Here is a 21,793-nt window from a genome sequence, read left to right as displayed (position 1 = left end):
ATGGCCATCATTAAAAAGTCTACAGATAACAAATGCAGGAGAGGGTGTGGAGAAAAGGGAACCCTCTTGCACTGTTGGTGGGAATGTAAATTGGTGCAGCCACTATGGAGAACAGTATGGAGGTTCCTCCAAAAACTAGAGTTGCCATATGATCCAGCAACCCCACTCCTGGGCATATATCTGGACAAAACTCCAATTCAAAAAGATATTTACATGCACCCTTATGCTCATAGCAGCACTATTTACAATAGCCAAGGCATGGAAACAACCTAAATGTCCATCGACAGAGGAATGGATAAAGAAGATGTGGGACATATACACAATGGAATATTACTCAGCCATAAAAACGAATGAAACAATGCCATTTGCAGCAACATGGACGGACCTAGAGATTATCATAGTAAGTGAAGTAAGTCAGAAAGAGAAAGACAAATACCATATGATATCACTTACATGTGGAATCTAAAATATGACACAAATGAACTTATCTACAAAACAGAAACAGCCTCACATAGAGAACAGACTTGTGGTTGCCAAGGGGGAGGGGAGGAAGGGGGTGGGGGAAGGATGGACTGGGAGTTTGGGACTAACAAATGCAAACTATTATATATATGTATAACTGAATCACTTTGCTATACATCAGAAACTAACACAACATTGTAAATCAACTATACTTCAATAAAATAAATTTAAAAAAAAATCATGCCCAGGATTTGACCCCTGGAAGTCTGGTTCCAGAGTTTTCACCATATCTCACATCTCAGTCTATGTCATGGGGTCTTTTACTGCCTGGCTTGCCCATGTATGTATGTCTCATCTTCTTAAGCACAGAAATTTTGTCATATCTTTTCCTAATAATACCCACCCCCATCTACATCCTCTCCCCCCAACACAAGGCTGAGCACACAGTAGGTGCTTTAGGAGTTGTTGTCCCAAGATGGGTCACCAAGAGCACAGGGACACTTCTCCTGACGCCAGGTGGCAGCATTCGCCAAAAGTTCTCTCAGAACTCCGAGTCTAGAGCTATCAGCCAAGTAAAAATTTAAACTTTTATTTCTGGTACAAACGATAAATACTTTGCATTAAAAATCTGGGATTCAAGTTTTCCTCATACTTCATGCTCCCTCCCTGTCCCAAAACCTTACAAAAATATTTCTGCTTCGAGGGTGCAAGCCGGCTCCAGCTCCCTCGGCAAAGTCCAGGTCTGCGGAAAGGCACCTGTGGTCTGTCTCAGGGTGGGGGGCCCCCAGATGGCCCCGGGGCAGCCTCAGAGGCCAGTAGTGAGAAGAACATGTTGAGATCCGCTGTCGGCGCTGCCCCCTCTCTGGCGCAAGGATCCCCTCCCTGTTGGGCAGTGGGAAGGTGCACAGGGGCCAGCTCCTTCTGGAGGGTGGGGCAGGGGGCTGGGCGTGGGGAGGTGGGTGTCACAGGCATCGACACCTTCCAGGGTCTAAACCTGCAAAGAGTTAAATAGAGTCACGCTGTCCTATTTTGGTTGCTTGAAAGCGAACATTTCAGGGGAGATGCGGGGGTCAAGCTTGGAGAACCCCCTTCTCCCTCCGTCCCCATGGGAGTGGGGGGCTGCCTTCATGAGTTAACCCCTGCCGTGTCACACCCCTTTTCACAGTGACAAGTCGGGGGCCAGAGGCTCCGGGATTAGGAGGGAAGGAACAGCAATAAGGCCTCGGTTGGGGGTGGCCACGCCCTCTGGCGGCTGGGGGAGGAGCAGTGGGCCCCCAGCAGCTGTCTCCGGGACCAGCCCTCATCCCGAGCCGGCTAGGGGTCCTCATCCCAGAGGCACAGCTGCCTCTGAGGCACGTAGAAGTCGAAGCTGTAGCTCTTCTGGCAGCTGCGGATGCCACACTTGTAGGGCGTCGGGCGGTCACGGCCGTGGCAATACTTGAGCATGCAGGGGTACCAGGCCAGGCTCAGGCCGTAGCGGCAGACGCAGGGCTTCCCGCGGTCCCCCATCTGCCCACAGCGAGGCAGCAACATCTGCTCTGAGGCCTTGGGCAGGGCCTCGAACACGAAGCTGTCCACACCTGGGGGAGAAGGTGGAGGTCAGGGATGGGGGAGGGGAGGGGGCCCCCTGGCATGGCCCCTTCAGGCATCCCGGCACTCCTATGGGCTAAGTGTTATCATCCCTGTTTTACAGGTGGGAAAACCGGCCCAGAGAGGTTTAACCATCTGGCTGAGGTCACACAGTAGGTAGGGGAGTCAGGACTGAATCCCAGGTCTGTCTGACTTCAGGACAGTCCTGGGAAAGGTGACCCAGAGATGGGCCAGCAGTGAGGTCCCATAGGCAGGGACCATGCAAAGATGGGAAGCGTTCTCAAGGATCCTGGGAAGGTGTGAAGGGAAAGAGAGGAGCTGATCTCTGAGAGGTGGCAGAAGAGGTGGCAGCTGGGAATGGGCATCTTTGGGCCCCATCCAGACGCTGGTTCCTGTGCCCACGTCCCACGACAAAAGGTTCCATCTGTGTTCTCACTAAGGGCAGGGCTGAGGGGGGCTGTGCCTGGGCATTCCCTCCCCGGGGCCTAGCAGAGTCACAGTTCTCCACGTCCCTACCTGGAATTGGTTCCTTTCATCTGCTGACTCCTCTCAGTAAAGAGCCACACAGGCATCACTTCCTCCAGGAAGCCTTCCCTGACCAGTCCCAGCTGGGTTTAGACCTCCCATATCTTGTCATTGCTTCCCATCATATCTGAGACGATACGGCAGCGGGCAGCACCCAGCTGACCTTGCTCCAGCCAGAACCGGACGTCCTCCTGGCGGGTGTAGATGGCATCCGCGGCCTCGGCACACACGTTGCGGAGATGGGGGCTCAGCAGGCCCCCCTGGCTGAAGTTCACGGTGACGTCCATGTGCATCTGCTCCAGGCCCCGCACCTCCTCAGCCTGCCGCACTGCCCGTGGATTTTTCTGCATGGAGGAGAAGAGCCATTCCCACCCGGCCTCAGAAGGCCCCCTGCCCACCCTTTCCCTGGTCGCTGAGAGTCAGACAAGCCCACGCCGGCTGTCTTCGGATCCTTGGGGCCACTGGCAGGGTGGCAGTCAAGGGGCACCCAGCCCCCCTCCAACTAGCGGAGAAACTGATACCCAGGGCGCAGTCGAGCCTTTTCAGCCAGTGGCCGCCCGGGCTGACCTCTGGGGCCTGAGGGAGAATTCTGACCCATTGCTGTGGGGTGGCGTTGGAAGTGGGCAGGCGAGGCGAACTGTCCCAGGGTCAGTGACCTCTGGGGCCCTGTATTCTCCAACATCCAGGCAACTGAGTCACTCCGGGAAAAGCAGGTAAAAGGGAGGGGCCTCGGACAGCTCCTGCCGGGTAGTTCAAGGAACCTAAATGAGGCCGGGGAGAGGCCCGGGGTCCAGGAAGGGACCGGGAGAAGGGCAACAGGCTGAGGGTTTCAAAGGCCGCACTGAACACTTAACATGCACTCTCCCACTTAATTCTCACCATAACCCATCTCTCAGTAAGAAAACAGGGGTTTTGAAGGCGAGGTGACTTGTCCAGCGTCACCGGGACGACGAGTGGTGGCCCTCGGCCTGGAGGCAGATCCGACCTGCCTCCATCATAAACGGGGAGGAGCTGAGATTAGGGGACTGGCAGAAGCTGGGAGATGGGAGTTCAGGGCAGATTAGGGATCTGGGGTTATGGGGTCAGGTTTGGCATATTTAAGGGGTTCAGGACTACAGGGTAAGAGTGGGGTGCCAGCGATCAGGTGGGAGACTGAGGCTGGGGTAGGGTCCAGGCCAGGGTCAGCTGCAGGGGTGAGGGCTCTGGGGCAGGTCCGGGGTGGGCATTCACCTGTCGGAGCTTGGCCATGGCCTCGCTGGGAATGATCTCATTGTGGTGCAGCCGGGTGGCGAAGCAGAGGGCCTGGAACTGGCTCTGCCCCTTCTCCAGCTCCCCTAGGATCAGGGCCCGGAAGATCTTCACATCCTGATGGAGAAGAGCAGAAGAATGGGAACCGGCCAGAGGGGGCGGGGCCTCCTCACCAGCCCACCCAGTGCTCAGCTCAGACCCTGCAGAAGACACAGGCCTGGACGCTGCCCTGCAATAGATGCCTCCCTCTTGCCGGCATGGAAAATTTTCTCTTTCCCGTTTAAACCTGTGACTTAAAAGAAAGAACATACCCCAGATGTTCCAAAGCCTCCTGGAAAATTCACACAGGGAACTGCTGGAAAGCTTTCCAAAACAAAATTGTTTACAAGTACAGAACGTCACCTTAAAGGAAACAGCACCCCTTTCGGCTCCTGGTTCATTCATAGCTGATGCTTCCCCTTGGTGATACCCCCATATCACCCTGATCAGGGTGAGTCAGGGCCCCTACAACCACCTGACTACAGCATCATGGGGGAGGGCTGCATTTTTACAAGTACAGATTCTAGAGTTTCTCTCGCTGACTTTCCCATTCAGTAGGTCTGGGGAGAATGCCCCCGGTGCTTCTGGTCAGCCAGGCTCCTAGACACCTGCATCTCAGATGGAGGTAGTGGGGTCAGGGTGGGGTTAAGGGCAAGACACAGCAGCCCTGTTGCGGCCTTCTGGCCTGAGGGAGCTGGGCTGGCTCACCTTTCCCCTTCCCTCTCCACTTCCCCTTTCCCTTAGGGGGTTACTAATGGCATTACCAGCAGGCCAAGGGCTCTTTCCTGTCACTGATTCACTGCATGAATCAGAGAGGCTGGGGGAAGGGGGATGGCAGAAGGAGAAGGGAGAAGGGCGGTGGGATCGGGTCCCCTTCCCAGTCTGGCTGCTGGAACCCTGGGCACCTGAGGTGTCCCTTGCTCTCACCCATCTCTGTGCCTTGGCTAACAGCTCGCGGTGAGAAGTCAGCAGGTCCCAGTCAGAAGTGGTCTGAATACGTCAAGAGCCCCCCTGCCTGGGAGGGACCCAAACCACAACGATGGTTCTCCTCCAGGAACCCCAATGGCCCTGCACCAGCACGGAGGGTATATAGCCCTGTGTAGCTATGCATCCTTCAGTGTTCGTGCCCTGGCCTCGCCCACTGAGAGCCCCCATTCACTGAGCACTTACTGTCCATGTGCCAGAGTGAAATGCTCTGAGAACAGGGTCTGAGGGTCCCCCTTGGATTCCAGTAGAGGCAGTGAGGGGCCCAGGGTTCCACTCCAAGTCTACACTGTATTTGCCGGCATACAAGTCTATCTCCCATCTAAGCCTCGTTTGTGAAATGGGGATGATGCCACTTTTTTTTTTTTTGCGGTACGTGGGCCTCTCACTGTTGTGGCCTCTCCCGTTGCAGAGCACAGGCTCCGGACGCGCAGCCTCAGTGGCCATGGCTCACGGGCCTAGTCGCTCCGCGGCATGTAGGATCTTCCCAGACCGGGGCACGAACCTGTGTCCCCTGCATCGGCAGGCGGACTCTCAACCACTGCGCCACCAGGGAAGCCCAAGGGGATGATGCCACTTTTACCTGGAGGCTTATGGTGACGACTAAATGAGTTAGTGTGGAGGGAAAGCACAGCAGAATGTCCGCCTGGAGTACGTGCTCAGCAGTGCTAACCGGGGCCACTGTCATCACTGCAGGTGACCAGCAAGTGTCCCAGGTGATCTGAAACTAGTCAGTGCTGTCCTCACACAAACCCCCATGCCCTTTGGAAGTCCTCTGACTCTACAAGGACATTTCCCTACTTCCTTTCACTGTAAATGATCTCTGGAACATTGAGGGGTGGGAGTGTCCAGGAGATTTTCCGCCAAGATTGCAGCAAGGGAAACTGAGACCCAGCTGGTGAGAAAGGTTCCATAAGGTTCCTCATGGTCCCAGACTTGCAGGCAAGGTGAATCAGAGCTCGGATAACCTCAGCTTCCTCTCCACAGGAAATCCACTCTCGGGCCACGAGGCTGGGATCTGCTTGTCCCGCCAGCCTGGGCCATCCAATCTTCCACCCCCTCAGGTCGTTTGAGGAGAGACTAGAGGCTGGTACACTTGTGTATTTTCTGTTCTGGGCTCAGTTCCTGCCAGGTGAGACTTGATACCAGACTTTCCCTCCCGGGGCTGAGTCAGGCGGATGTCCCTGGCAGGACCCCCAGGCAGGATCCAAGTTCCACCTCCGGGGTAATTTCAGCAATGACCCTTTAAAAGAACCCATCTGGTATATTCACAGCATCTTCACAGCCTGTGGTCTGAGGGATGCCCCAAGTGGCCTCATTGCTTGGATATCACCCGTCTACCATTAGCAGGAGAAAGAATTTGAACTTTTAGACCAGACCAGGGGGCGAACAAAATCTGTTAGAGTATTTTCCCTGCTTCCGTATTAAACAACGTCAACAACGACAACAAAACGCTACCAAAATGGGAACTTGACTGGGGGTGAAGCGAGGGGATGAGAATCTTTTTGTTGAGATAGATTTCCTCTATATCTCCTATTTATTTGTGTAGGACAAAGCTTTATTGAAGTTTATAACTGGAAGGGACAAGTCATTTTTACCATGAGTCAAAAAGGATGTATCGTCCGGTTTAAAATCTTTATAACAAGAGGAGATAGGAACTACGATTATTACCGAGTTTGGAATGGATAACTTGCTCAAGGTCATGGGACCAAGAGGAAATGTAGTCAGAATTTTAACCCAGGCAGTCTGACTCCAAAACCCAAGCTCTCACCACCACAATGCACAGCTGCGTCCTAGATCAATGAGTTCAATTTCTTTGATGCCCAGTTAAAGAAACTAAAGCTCAGGCCCAGAGAGAAAGCGTGGTCTGCCCTAGGCCACACAGCTGGCGAGTGGCAGAGCCAGGATGAGAAGGCAGTGCCCTCTTGTAGCTGTGCCCGTCGGTGGTGGTCTGTATGTCCTCTGCAGACCTGCCCTGGGAACGTGGCGGCTCCTATTCAAGGCTCTGTGTGACTAACCGACAACAGCATCTGACGCAAACATCAGGGTAAGATGAGGCAGGATCACCCTTCTAAGCCCTCTGCCTGCCCTGCCCAGAGCCTCTTTAAACCCTGAATTCTCCAGCCTTCTTAATCCTATGTCTCCGGGAAACCATACTCCATGTGCTGAGCCCCGGGAGGGAGACAAGCAGCCCAAGCATCTGGATCTCTGGCTCCGTCATCATGACCAGTGTCCCTCCTACCTTCTACTCCCCACACCTCAGACTAACTACTAAGGTTCAGGGCCCCCTTTCCCTCCAGCACAGAGGGCAGGGCAGGGGGAGAGGTCTCCCTGCTCCAAGGAACATCTGGCCAAACGCTAAGCCCAGGCCAGATGGATGCCTGGCTCCCAGGTTCCCTGCTCGCCCGAGAGTCCCCTGGGATGGTCCACCCAGAGGTGCCCTAACCCCCAAGGCAAGACCACACAGCTGGGGAAGAGCCCATGGCAGGCTCCCCAGGCCCAGGACTCAGGCTAGGGTTCCCAAGATGGGCAGTTTCTATAAGGCTTCTTCTCCCACGAGCTCCCAAGAAACTCCAGCGCACCAGGAGCCAGGCCACCAGGAAGAAGTGGAGTGGCCAGTACTAGGGCTGAAACTGGGCCACACAGAGCGTATGGCCATGGAGAGAGCATTTGCTGAAGTCCTTTGGGGGTGGTTTTAAGGTTTCCAAAGAGCACGGTAGTTAAGAGCAAAGGCTCTGGAGCCAGTGCTGGCCGCGTCCAAATCCTGGCTTTGCTGATATGAGCCCTGTAACCCTGAGGGATTTACTTAACCTCTTTGTATCTTAGTTTCCACATGTGTAAAATGAGTACAACTAACAATACCTACACCTCAAGGGATTACTGTGAGGAAAAATGAGTGAAAGGTCTCAGAACAGAGTGGGCTGGATTCCTTAAGTTTCTCTATTATTGCTGCAATCCCTGGCCTTGCTCCAGCTGTGATCTACTCCAGACCTGCAGAGGCAGGACAAAAAATTTTTCTCCCAGAGATGTACCTGAGGCCCAGAGAAGTCAGGTGGCTGCTGGAGCTTGCAGGTAATCGGCAAATCTGTGGGAGAGCACTGATTACATAGGGCAGAGCCTTCACAGGCGCCAGGGCGGGGCAGGGGAGTGGGCATGACCAAGGCCAAGGCTCCTGTCTTTAAGGGGCTCATAGGAGAGGCTGACCTACAACTGATGTCGGCGCACTATGATAAGGCCTAGGGTGAGGTTTATGCAAAATGCTATAGGGCAAAGGATGGAGGAGGGGGCGTTTTTGTCCCCTTAGGGATGGGCCTGGGAGGGGTGGAGGGAGGGAAGGCTTCCTAGAGCGAAGGGCATTTCAGTGGTTCTGGACAGTCAAAGGATGGGTGGCTTTCTAGCAAAGAGAGAGGCATGTACAGAAGATGGGAAGGTACCAAGGCCTCTTAATGCCCCCACCCCATCCCTCCCTCCATGCTACTGTCACACAATCTGGCCCAGTGCCCCTCCAAGGCTCCTTTTGTCCTCACCATAAAGTGTACCCCACAGAGGCTGGCATCCAGATCTTTGCTGACAGCTCTGAGCATTGAACCAAAGAGGTGGCGGTTCCCAGAATGAGCGAGGCCATGAGCTGATGCCTCTGCCAGGGATGAGCTGTCCCCTTCTGCCGATCATCCTTCAGGACTCAGTTCAAATGCATCCATCACCCCTGCCCTCACCAACCCTCCAGCAGAGTTGGCCAGGCCCAACCCCTAGCCTCCAGAGCACGAATCCCACTGTGTCCGCAATGATCTCTTTCCTTCCAGACTCAACTCCTTGAGGCTGGGAGAGTATCTTATTTGCAGTGTATCCCCGCCCCCTGAATACAGCAGGCGCTCAGTACCTATATGGAAATGAATAAATGAAGCACTGAGTGGGCAAACAAGAGCAGGCCAGGGTGCTGAGGAAAGTGAGGGGGGTACCGGGGAGGGGAGGGCTGAGTGTGGAAGGAGGAGGCTGGCCGGCAGGAGGGCAGGGCACAGTGTCCGAGAGCCCAGCCAAAGAAGTCTGAGCTTCATCTAGCAGATCACTGGGCGTCATCGCTGGGTTTCGAGCCAGGGTAGGACATGAATGGATCTCTGGCTTAGAGCTGAATCAGAAACTTGAGCTGTGCTGGGCCAGTGTGCATCTGACCTAAACGCCTCGGCAGAGGGCCCCGTCCTCATGCGGCGTCTTCTGCCTGGGCAACAAGTGCCCCAGGCCCTTCGTGTTGTGCCCCAGCCCCAGACAGGGCTCCACTTATTTATGCAGTATCCTCAGAGTCTGGCACAGAGCTGAGAGAATGGACCAGTGCTCTGGGGCCTCCATCAACCCCCTTGCCTCCAAAAAGAAGACGGCTCTTTCTTCTTGGGCTTCCTTGTAACTGGGCTTCTGCAGGCTGGTCGTCCTACAGCTGTAATCTGGGCTTCTAGAAGATTTAGGGGATCATTTAGTTCATGCTCCAGTGAGGTTCCAGCAGGGGACGTGACCTTCAAGGTCACACAGCTGCAGAGCCAGGCCCAGGAGCCCAGATCTCCTGACTCAATCCAGTGATCCTTCTGCTCTTCCGAGCTCCCCCTGCCCCGAGCCCCTTCCTAAATATTCTATTCTTCTTTGCGTCCACTCCCTGCCACGCTGCCAGAGATCCACTGTATCTCACAGAGAGAAGGCTGTTCTGGGAAAAGCAGGGGGCAGCTCTCTGCACTTCCAAGAGCAGACAGTCCGTGCCAGGCCTCTGCTGCTGCCTTCCTGAGGAGAAGCTCCAGGGAAACCTCAGTGTTGGGGACGGGTGGCAACCCCACAGACGGAGCCCACCGGAGCGCTGACGACTGTGATGCGGTCATATCAGCCCAACTGCCGGCTTCCAGCCTTAGATAAGACTGAAAGGGGGAAACGAACTTCTCTCTCGCTTCGGCTGCTGTGGGGTTTTATGTTACTCGCAGCCGAGTCGGATCGTAACTGGATAAACAGACAGACACTTGCTTTCCCCCATTCATGGGTCCCATGGCCATAATCTTTCACCCAGACATGCTGATTCTCCCACCATCTCCTACCCCTCACCCAGCGGCACCCAGGCCCCCCAGGCCCCTCCCGCCAGGGCCCACGCTGTGGCTCGGCTGTACGGTCCCTTCTCCCTCACACCGTTCCTCCTATGAGCACGTTTCCTCCCTCACAGCCTCTCCCGGGGGCCTCCCCACCTCCCCCTTTCTCTCAGTCACACGTGGCAGCCCTCACAGATTGTCTCACAGGCCCACCTCCTTCTGACAGTCTCTCACACACCCTCCCTCCCTCCTTGAATTCCCCCAAAGTCTCACACGCCATGTCTCACACCCCATCTCACACACAAGCCTCTGCACACATGCTGTTACACTCCCCTGCCTTGCACACCCCCTCGTGGGCATCCTCTCCTACGTTCGTTCGCTGCCCCAGCCTCAGCCTGGCCGACCTCCCCTCCTCCTCTGCCTTCCTGCTGCCTTCCCGTCACCCTCCCAGGGGCCTTCCTCAGCCCCCAGTGGGGAGCGGTGGGGGGGGCTGTCCTGTCTCAGACCTTGCTGTCAGCCCAGCCTTGCACCACAGGGGACCTGAAAACTAAGAGGGCCTGATGGCGGAGCTGCCCTTCCCTCAAAGCCGCTCTCCCAGCCCACCTCTGTGCCACGGTGGCTGCACAGTCCAGGCTGAAGGCCACCTCTCCAGGGTCTCCACAAAGCACCGACTCCCCTTTCCTCTTTGCCCTTGGATGGCTGATGCTGTCTCCTGGGAGTTTCCTCTACCATCTTGGTCTCCTTCCCGTCGTCACACCGGACTGTGTGATTCTGAGGCCCGGGCTGAGCCAACCCAAGTATTTATGGCACTGGGGCTGCTTTATGGCTGGAAAGGAGCGAACTTCACTGCACTGGGGAGGTGAGGGGTCGCCCTGGAGGGGCAGCCAGGAACAAACGCCCTCTTCTCCCCATGCTGGCTGCCCCGGGGCACATTCAGGGGCACCTTGGCCCCTCTGCCCTGTCTCTCCAAGCAGGTACAGAGGCGAATGGACTCAACCCAAAGCCAGGCCAAGCACATTCCCTGGCCGGTGCCCAGGACATAGGCCGCCCCCATTACGAGATGCCTGCAGACCCTCAGGGCTAGGCCCGGACAGAGGCTTCTTGTTACGGGACATCAGTGCCACCACCAGCTGGGGGCAGTGCCGCCTGCCCCCTCCCAGTGCCCCCAGTGCTCTGTCAGCCAAATCCCAGAAGTCGCCAGTGTCCCGACTGCCCCTGGAACAATGTGTGGCTGTATGTGGATCAGCTGCGCCCCAATGTCCTGCTGACTCAGGGCTCCCGAGGTGGGGCACCACGCTTCCCTCTCACCTGCATTCCCAGCCCCAGCCCCGCCCCCAGCCCTTCGTGGGAACCTCGGTGGCAGCCACTTCAACGCTTGCCAGCTGAAAGGACGGGAATCCTAATAATGCTTTGGTCCCCAGAGCAGGAACCATCTGCTTAACGGCCTGAGGAAGCAGGGCTGGGGCCCCGGCTAGAACTGCTATTTCTCTTCTCACGTGCCCTCGCTGGCCTCTGCTTCGCTGAGGCCTCTTACTCACTTCTCACAACACGCCTGCAAGCATCACACTGTGTTTGTGTCATGTCTGAACCTGGGGCTCAGAGAGGTTAAGTGATTTGTCAAGTCACACAGCTGGGAAAGGGCAGAAAAATGTCTAGTGAGTGCTCAGTAGTATCTGTGAGATGTTTTAAAAATGGTCCCCTCACCCCCACCCCCCATCTCTCCAGAGGCCATGGCGGGAGGGGAACGGGGAGTGTCTCAGGCACAGTGAAGGGGTCAAAACTTAAAACTCGTGGGAGGGGTGGGGTGGGGGAATTGTGATGAGCCTGGGGGAGGGGCGCAGCCCAAATCTGTACAGAGGAGGTTTTCTCTGTAGATTTGTTCCTCTGCACCAAGGCTTTTTTCAGTCTCCTTCTTCCCTCTCCCCTCCCCTATTCAGGTTTCTTCAGCCTTCTAGAAGGAGCCCACTTATATGCCATAGTAGCACAGGCAGTCAGAATATAGTGGAAGGCTCCCCGGGTCCCAAACTTGGATCATTAGCTATTGATCTCGTCCAAGTCACTTCATAGCTCTGAGCCTCAGTTTGCACATCTGCAAAATGGAAGCAATACCTGCTGCATGATGTAGCGGTGAGGATCGAATGAGGCCAGGTGTGTGAAAGCAACTGTCAGTGTGTGATCTGACAGCTCAGATATATGTGATTCTTACCTCAAAGCTGGTCTCTGTTGTTCCACCATCACCACCTCTGTGTACCTTGGGAAGCCTTGTAGGAAGAACCTCACTTCTGCCTCTCCCCATCATCCCAACAGGCCACTTACTTGTCCCAGGTGGCAGTCCTCACTGCCTGACCCGGGATCTTTTGCCAGGACTCCATCTGGACATAGGCATTCGGCGGGTGGGAGATGCTTGCCAGACTCCAGGAGCTGGGCTGAACCTCGGGGCAGGGTTGCTGATCCCTGATGCGGGGAGGAATTCCTCAGACATGGCAGAGGGACTGCTGTTAGACCGGAGGGTTCCATGGACACAAGCCGGATCATTCTTTCTGGTGACTTCTCATGAACTGCCAGGGTGGGGAAATACCCCGGATACCAAAAAACTCTGGGCCTCTCCTGTAAGCACCTCTACTGCCCTCTGTTCCCCCAAAAGACATCCTCTCCAACAAATACCCCTACTACAAATCACCAAACTGCAGGGACCGAACACAGGCAGGGTAGGGGGAGACTGGACTCTAAAAGCTTGTCCTGCCTGACAATCCCATGATGTGATATCCTGTTAGAATAAACAGCCTCAGGCAGCAACATGGCCATTTGCACATTCCACATCTTTGCTGACTATCTCTCACAGGCTGAAGCTGCTCCCCCCACCAAGGCGGGGAGCCCCAGGGCAGGGATGCTGGTGCTCTCTGGACCATCGGGGCCCAGAGCAGGGTGCAAGTTTCCAATCTCTCTGGGTCCCTCAGAGTGACCTCAAGCTCACTCATCCTGTTATATGGCTCCCCTTATCTTGGCGCCAGCCCGAGGCCCCTCTTGACCCCCTCCCTCTACACACTTGGATGTGGCTCCTTCCTCCCGTTGCAGCCATGACCCCCCCAACCCCCACACAGCTGCTCATGACTTTGTCTAATCTTTCAGCCCCACCCTCCCCGTCCAGTCAGCACCAAACCGCTTGAGCATGACTCATCCCCTCCCACAGCTTTTAGACACTCACACTGGGAGACAGAGGGGAAAGAGATACTTGGATGGGCACAGCAGCCTGGGGGACGGGGACCAACAGGGCTGTCAGACCAAAAGCCGGGATGGTGCCATGCCCGCTATTAATATGCCCAGTAAGTCTGTACATCCGGGTATAATAACATACGTAGGCTTTGGATTCTCAAGAAGAGCACTGCTTGTTGACAGTATGCGATGAATTTTAGTTCCTGCACTGAGGGCACGGAGAATTAAGCCCAATATGCTGTTGAAACACATTAGGGACTATTGTGGGTAGAATGACAGGTTTCAACGAAGTGACTGAGTTTGGGATCTACCTTCATTTAACAGTCTAACCTGAAACCTCCTGCAAGCCCCTTCTTCCCTGGAGCAGCTATGCCAATGCTTCCCAAACTTTGCTGCTCATTGGGATCACCAGGGGCTCTTTAAAATTCTGGCTGCCTGGTTCCTAGCCTCAGACAGTCGGACTTAATTAGTCTGGAGTGCAGCCTAGGCTTCGGGGTTTTCTAAAGCTCCCCAGGCGATTCAGATGTGCAGCAAAGTCTGGGAGTCGCTGAGCTCTGGCACTTCTCTGAGAGCTGCAGCCTGATCTGCCTGACGGGCAGCAGCCTGTGGGCAGGGCTTACAGTAACTCACGATGGTGATTCGGTAGCTCCAGGCTGCTTGTGGAGTTCGTCATCCTTGCCCGGGCTCCAGGCTACATATGTGTCCTAGAGCAGGTTGATTACTGTTACAGCTTTACTGGCTTTAGGTCCAGTGCGGCAGTGTGGGGAGGGCCAGGCCATGTTAGAGACCCATCCCAGCAGAGGCAAACAGGGAGGGTGGAAGGGGTGGGGGGGGTGGGTTGTGTGTGTGTGGGGGGGGGTGTGGGTGTGGGTGTGTGGTGAGATCATCCAGACAGAGGGCTGCATTGCATCCAGCACAAGGGGCCTCGCTGCTGCCCTGAGTAGACTGACAGGACAGGGATGGCTGCTCCCTGCTAGGAGGCTGGCCAGCAATTTTGGAGTGTGATGGTTAACTTGATGTTTCCACTTCACTAGGCTAAGAGATGCCCACATAGGTGGCAAAACATTATTTCTGGGTGTGTCTGTGAGGCTGTCTCAGAAAGATATTAGCATTTGAAGTAGTAGGCTGAGTAGAAGGTGGCCCTCACCAGGATGGGTGGGCATCATTCAATCTGTTGAGGGTGTGAATAGAACAAAAAAGGTGGAGGAAGGGCAAATTTGCTCTCTCTGTGTGAGCTGGACATCCATCTTCTCCTTCCCTCAGACATCAATGCGCTTGGTTCTCAGGCCTGTGGACTTAGACTGGGACTACATGGGCTTTCCTGGGCCTCCAGCTTACAGACAGCAGACCGCGGGACTCAGCCTCCATAACCGTATGAGCCAACCCCTCATAATAAAATCTCTTTCTGTAGATCTGTATTTCTACCCTATTATTTCTGTTTTTCGGAAGAACTCTGACTAATAAATGGAGCTTCAAAGAGAAGCTTATGATGAAGGATTAAGGCTCTTCCAGGCTCAGTGCTGACCTTCTGTGTGACTTTGGGTCGGTCATTCAACCCCTTTGCACCCAGGCTTAGCAGGGAAGGGCCACGTTGAGATGCGATGTGAACCATGATTATGAAAGTTACTGGCTTCTACTTCTGGAGCACTGAGCACAGCAGCTGACACACAGTGAGTATTTCATATGCATTGCCCTGTTTAGCTCTCACCATGGCCATGGGATCAGTACCATTATTATCCCCATTTTACAGATGAAGAAATGAAGGCTTGGACAGATCAGGTAGCTTGTCCAGGGTTAAACCAGGTCTGTCTCATTTCAGTCTGGACTGTCTCCCAGATGTGCAAAATGGCCAACGTCACTATTCCCAAGTGGACTAGGGACTGTTTCCAAACCACCCCAAATGGATTTGGTACATGAAACAAAAGAAACACCACATCCAGGACTTTTTCCTACAGGAAAAGTCATTACTTCTAGATAGAAGCTTCTCGTGGAAAGCTGCCAGAGATCTTGAGGACTGGGCGGGCAACAAGAGAGGTGACCCACCCCAGAAGGATCCCGTATAAAAGCTGCTCTGGCCAATGCAGACAGTGGACTGGGGTGGAGATAAACCCCACTCCCAGCCTTCCCCAACTCCACCCTGCTCCAGGCCATCTGAGAAACCCAGAGTTAGAGGGGACCTTGGAAAGCTGGTTCCCTTTCCATACTTTCCACTCCCAGTTCCCTCCCTTGCTGATGAAACTGGAGATGCCAGGGGTGGGTGTGAAATGCCAGCTTCTGGGTCAGAGGCTAACCTGAAAAGCACACTCTGGAAACCTGGGTGGTGGTTTGGACCGCTGTGGGGATTAAAGTGTGGCTCTTAATGCCATTTGCGGCATGGATGGACCTACAGATTGTCAGACTGAGTGAAGTAAGTCAGAGAAAGAGAAATAATGCTTGTATGCGGAATCTAAAAAAAAAAAAATGCTCTAAGTGAACTTATTTAGAAAACAGAAACAGACTCACAGACTTAGAGAAGGAACTTACGGTTACCAGGGGGTAAGGTTTGGGGGGAGGGATAGTTAGGGAGTTTGGGATTGACATGTACACACTGCTATATTTAAAATAACTAACAAGGAAAAAAATAAAATAAAATAAAATAATAAAAAAATAGCAAAAATGAGGCTCTTACAATCAGCTCTGAATCGATTCTCTAACTGGGCAGTCAGCCCCCTACTCCACCCTCAGCCCCAATGCCCAGGCCTTCACCCCACTGCCACCCCGCCTCTCCCCTCCCCTCACCCTCAGGATAGAGCAATAAAATCTTTCATGCTGCAGCTAGAGGCTATAAAAGCTGAGCTCTACCCCTTGACTCTTTCAACCAGTGTCCTAGCCACAGCCTTGGCTGCCAGAGAGGTGCCAGGGTCGGGGAAGTCTCTCTAGGGTTTCAGCACAGCCACAGAACAATGCGCAGTGGGCAGGAAGGTGGGAGACTCATAGGCTGGCCTGAGGCTCACTCACAAGGACAAAGGGCTTCAGTGGAAGGTCAGAAGGGAAGATTAGATCCCTGTCTCCTGGGGAGGGTCCAGCCACTATTTGGGTTTTCTAGGAAAAGAAGAGACTTGACAAAATTCCCCTGGAGTTTAAGTGGGGACTCTGGGGGTGTTCTGGCCCTGTCAGCTTCCCTCTCTCCACACACAAACTCACCTGCCCCTACCTGAATTGAGAACCTAGCTTGGGCCTGCTGAGTGAGGAAGGGTCGCAAAGTCCTCCCCATCGTGACACTCAACCGCCCCTCCCCCCACAACCTGCCACCCGCCACTGGTCTCCCTACATCCCTTGTCAGTGAAAACTCAGGAGTCCAGGGACAGATCAGCTGTCAAGCCCCACCTCCACCGTCCACAGAATCACCACCCACCCACCTGGTACTATCTTCGGGTGATTCTGCTGGGTCCCTGGCTGACACTCCAAACTCTACCCTCTCCCCGCCACCCCAGCTCCCAGTCTCTAAGAGGAAGGAGAGAGAGATGGCTCAGGCAACAGTCCCACGGCCCTGGGCTTCCCCAGCTGCTGCCTATGCCATGGGCCTCACCGCTCCACTCCCCCAGAGACAGAGCCTCACAGGGCCTCTTTATCAGGAGAGGGACTCGGGGAGGGGGACTTTAGGTGATCAGGAGACTCCCTTTGTGTACCTACACCTCACCCACCTTCCTCCCCTCCAGGATTCCTGCTGCTGGGTCACCGTTAGTCACTCACCGCCCTTCCAGGCCCACTTCCTGATAAGCCCAGCACCTCCACTCTCTACCCCAGCCCCAATCCTGGGGGGCCAGGCCCACCTACTGGTTCCCTCCACCACACACACACACACACACACACTCAGGAGAGGCTGTCTCTACCCACTTCCCCACAGTCTAGGCCAAAACTGGGGGTTGGCCAGCCCTCCTGCCAAGCAGGGTGAGAGGTGGCACCTCTCCCATAGCCTGGGGACCTCATCTGGGGCCTCTCCCCAGGTCTTCCGCTACAAGTTTCCCAGACTTTTGGACCAAAGAGGAGAAGTGGCTTGGGAGGGACATGGGACAAGCAGCTCTTCCCAGGAACCCCCTCCCCCAGCCCAGGAAAGTGAAACAAGGAGAAGTGGTACATAGCCTCCAAGATGTCAGGGCTGGGAGGCCTGGCGCCACCGGCTTGCTCTGTACAGAGGTGAGAAAGGAGGCCCGGAGAAGGAAAGGAACTTGCCCTAGGTCACACAGCGAGAACCCAGGACCTCTGATGCCTGGCCCAGGATTTTTCCCTGATAGAGCCTGAGAAAATGACTCCAAAAAGGGAGATGGGGTTATTAACATTGACTCCCTTGAAGTAAGGTCTGCACCTAGAGGGCTCTCGAAGAGTGGAGAGTTGAAAGACGAAGTGGGGAGCTGGTCTGGTGGCCTGGGCACCCAGAGAGAAGAAGTGAAAGTCTGGAGGGGAGAATCGGAAAGGCAGCAGAGCAGTTCTTGGGGGAGAATGAAGGGCCGGGTCTAGGCGCTGGGGAACAGGGCAAAGAGGTGTGGATAAAAACCCGGCGTGACCTTGGCTAAGTCGCGTCCTTCTCCTGGCCCAGTCTTCCGTCTGCTGGCCTCGGTGCGACTGGGACCCCGGAGCGCTCAGGCACGCAGGTCCCCCCGGGGCAAGCGAGGGTGCCTCACCTTCTTGAAGTCGGCGGTGAAGGAGATGAGGGTGCCGTCGGGCTTGCGCAGCTCCAGGCTGATGCTGTCGGCGTCGCTGTCCGCCTGCAGGCTCTCCTCGGTCACCTGGCCGTCGGGCAGCCGCACGCGGACCCGCAGCTCAGACGGCGCGCCAGCCCCGGTCCCCGCGCCCTCGCCGCGCGGCGCCCCCAGCAGCTGCATAAACACCGGCAGCAGCAGGAGCAGCAGCGCAGGGGACGCCGGGGGGACCCCGCCGCGGCCGCGTGGGCGCATCCCCGGGGGCCGCCGCCGCCCTCGCGGTCCCGACGCGCCGCGGGCGGGCGGGGAGCGGCTCGGCCAAACTTCGCCCTAACTTGGAGGCTAGTTCGCGGCGCCGGGGCGCGGCTCCCCGAGGGGCTCTGCCGCGGGGCGCCCGCGACGCTGCGCCGACGCACGTGGGCTGCGCTCCGTCGCGCGTCCCCCGGCGGCTCCGAGGCGGACACCGCGCTCCCAGGGCCCGTCTGCCCCCTCGGCCCAGTGCCTTGGCTCCCACGGCCCCCGACTCCGGCGCTCCGAGACTCTGTTTTGCACTTTTCATTCAATCCCACCCCCCGTCACTTCCTTCAGAAAACAGAAACCACCAGGACCTGCCTTAAAGAGACCGCGCACCTCTCGGCCCTTAAAGGGCCCGCGGAGGCTCCCCGCGCTCGGCGGCGGCCGCGGACGGGGGCGGCGCGGGTCGAGGGGACCGGTGCTAGGCGGCCTTGTGGGAACAGGGCTTTCTCAATCGCCCTCCCTCCCCGCCGCGCCCGGCAGCGACCGGGCTGGCCCAGGAGTTGACTCTCCCAGCAGGGGCGGGACGGGTGACTCTTCCCCCGCCTCCCTTTTTTTGGCTTGTTCTTGTGCCACGTGGATGAAAGAATCGGGCTTGGTGTTTTAGGGGTTTTGTTTGGTCTTTTAGTTTCTCTGACGCAGCGAATTTCTACAAAGCTTCTGCAAAATCAGACCTCGCCTCGCATTCAGCCTTTTGACTGCCCTGGGTCGGGAGAGAGGGGCTGGGGTTCTGCTGGCGTTGACATCCGTCAGGTGTGAAATCTTGATCAGTCGGGGCACCTCTCTGACGTGGTGGCCCTGAAAGCGCCCGCATTCTGTGAACCCCTGTGCAGTTGCTTTTCTGTCTCGTTGCCCTCACTTCCCCCATTCACGACCTTTCCCCAGTCCTGCCCACCTCCCCAGACCCCCATTCTCTCTCCCAGTAATAGGCCAAGCAGATTCAGGGAAATGTTACATTTCAGGCCACTCTGGAGAATGTCTGGGGATTCAAGATGCTCTTGACCATCAGAGGCTGTCCCACAAGCCCCAAGAAAGTAAGACTGCCCTGCCATGCGCCCCAACAATGAACTGGGCGAAGGCAGGAGGGATCTGGATTCCTGCTTTCTCTGATTAACTGTGTGCTTTAGACACATTTAAAAAATTCTTCGGGCCTAGGTGTCCCCCTGGGTATAGTGGGAGTTGCTGAGACGTACAAAGTCCTGCCAATCCCGGAAGAGACTAACCTCAGAGCCTGGGGTTCCTTGATGTCCATTTCACTTCTGTTTATTCTAGGGCCCCCTATTCTTTCCAAGATCTTGATCACGGATGGTGAATACCCTCCTCTGCTCTGCAGCCTCCTTCCCTTCTAGGTTTTCCCCAGCACAGGGTTCTTATTAGTACCGAAGATGACAACAGGTACTCCGGCACCCAGGGACCTTGAAGACACCAGCAGACCAGATGCCCTTGAACTGCAGGGTGGGGCCCAGAACCCACCTCCTTCCTGCTAACCCAGGGCTCTTCTTACTACACTTTGCTGCCTAAATTTAAGACTGAAATTGATTCAAGAGGTTATCTAACTTGATGTTTTTCAAATTTGCCTTATCAAAAGAATCACCTAGGTGCTTGTTAAAAACACAGATAGCTGGATTCCTAAATCTAGTCAATCAGACTCCTTAGGAAAAAGAACTGAAAATTTGCATTTTAAACAAACGCCCAGTGATGCTTGATATCAGGGATGGATAGCTGGTACTTGACAGAGGGTTAAGCTTAGAGGATCTAAAACAAACAGCATCTTTCCTGGGGAAACATCCTGGTCCCAAAGGAGTTTATCTCTCCATTATGGAGATAAGGCAGGCTGACAGTGGATTAGCATAAAGACTGCTCCCCTAGGGCTTCCCACTCTGAGCTGGCAGGGCTGGAGAGGTGCCCAGGGTCTCAAAACTGGCCTCCTGCCTGACAGGACACTCATCCCAATCCAGCCTTAGAGATAGGTCTTCTCACGTGAGTCATTAGGGCCTCACCCACATTTCCTAACTTCCTCTGTTTCAGATCCTGTCCCCCATCCATCATCAACTCTGCCCCCAGCCATATTCCTAGGCCCCTTCCTCTTCGCCCCAATGAGATCCCAGAAGAAGTAAACAAAGAAGCCCTGTGTTTGGTTTCTTTTCTAGGTGTAGGCTGTCTTTGTCTCTATTCAGATGCTGGGTTTGGAAACAAGGGTAGAAGACCTCATCTCTTCCTACCACCTCTTACCCATAATCAATGTCCTTGTTGAGTTCAACCACAGATCAAACTAGATTTTTCTTTTAGGATAGAGAATTTGTAGTCTCACTCCACTATGTAAGCCCTCCCTCTGTCCCTCTCCTTCCTTTTGATTTTACCTGACCAACTCTTCAAGATCCAGGACAAAACTTGAGTTTCCCAGGAAGACTCTCTCAGCTACTGACCTACAGCTCTGCACTATTCTCTCCCGGCTCTGAACTCCAGCAATAACAATTATCGTAGCAGCTACCATTCACTGTGTTCTTATTATGTCCACGTTCTGTGGCAAGCACTTTACATGTATCATCTTATTTAATTTTCGTGGCAACCCTCCAAAATATGTTCTATTCTTAGCCGCCTTTTACTGACTAGGAAACCGAGGCTTCCAGAAGTCACACAAGTAGGGGAGCCAGCAGGGATTCAAACACGAGGCCGCCTGACCACAAGCCCCTTGCTTTTAACCACAGTAGCACCTGCCTGCCTATGGCCCTTGCTTTCTTCCACCCCATTCGGACATGCATCCTGTGTTATCTTCTTCTGTAATCTAATGGTTCCAAGTGTGGCAATCTTGTCCCCCAGTGAGGCTGTCAGTTCAAACAGGACAGCTCTGTGCTGGGAACAGAGACTGCTTCCCTTAAACCAGCCAGGCATGGAGGCATCTATTCATCTTACACGTAAAGGCCCTCAGAGGAAGAGCTCTAACAAGCCCAATTACTCTGAGTACAACCAAACAGCCCTCATTGTCAGAACATTCTTAATGTCTAATCTCAAGCCCTCTGCCACACCATAAACCAATTTCCTTCCTTTCTGATCCCTAGTCCTAGGAAAGCAGTTGTGAGTCGTGGTTCAAAGCAAGGGCATCAGCATCTCAATCCTGGAGCTTGGCCACTCAGGAGCTGTGTGATTCAGGGAGCCTGTTTCTTCATCTGTAAAATGGGTGCATAAATGCTTACCTCACTGGGTTGTTTTAAAAATTAAATGAAACATTATGTACAAAACACTTCACAACGTGTTTGGCATATAGTAGAGGCCCAAGAAATGGTGGCTATTATTATTTTAAACTGTTTACTCACTCCTCTTATATCAACTATTAAGTCCCTGTTTGACCTACACGGGGTCCCCCCTCCCCGGCCCACACTCCCCGCACAGGCACAACTCCCTCCGGAACACTTTTTCTATTTATTCTCTTTAGGTCTTCCAGCTTATGCTACCGAGACCACTGAAACTGGGAAGTGGGCAGCAACACCTGGGCAAGCACCTCCCCTTTGCTTTTCGATCTTAGGGTGCCTCAATTTGGCAGGAAGAGAAATGCCATGCCATCTCCCGATCCCTGTCCAAGAAAACAGGTGCCGACGGAGCCCTGCAGAAGGCTGAAAGGGAAACTGAACCAGTGACCTCTATCTGGAGATGGGGAGAATGCGATAGGGAGCTTGACTTTGCAACTGTGGTGGGATTTTTCTT

General features: G+C 54.7%; 1 protein-coding gene across 1 annotated transcript; it reads right to left on the bottom strand.

Moving 5' to 3' along the window:
* Nucleotides 1-1,016: 1,016 nt before the first annotated feature.
* OAF (out at first homolog) lies at nucleotides 1,017-18,556 on the bottom strand. Its single transcript, XM_022560302.3, has 4 exons — nucleotides 17,780-18,556; nucleotides 3,808-3,942; nucleotides 2,741-2,921; nucleotides 1,017-2,042 (listed from the first exon to the last, which is right to left on the bottom strand). Exons 1-4 carry the CDS (start codon nucleotides 18,050-18,052, stop codon nucleotides 1,777-1,779), a joined length of 855 nt encoding a protein of 284 aa, XP_022416010.1. The 5' UTR covers nucleotides 18,053-18,556; the 3' UTR covers nucleotides 1,017-1,776.
* Between the last annotated feature and the right edge of the window lie 3,237 nt (nucleotides 18,557-21,793).

The sequence above is a fragment of the Delphinapterus leucas genome, chromosome 7 (genome assembly GCF_059928025.1).
Source record: "Delphinapterus leucas isolate spDelLeu-1000000601 "Yukka" chromosome 7, BTC_Dleu_Yukka2, whole genome shotgun sequence".
Classification (NCBI taxonomy): domain Eukaryota; kingdom Metazoa; phylum Chordata; class Mammalia; order Artiodactyla; family Monodontidae; genus Delphinapterus; species Delphinapterus leucas.
This window is presented reverse-complemented; position numbering and strand designations above follow the sequence as displayed.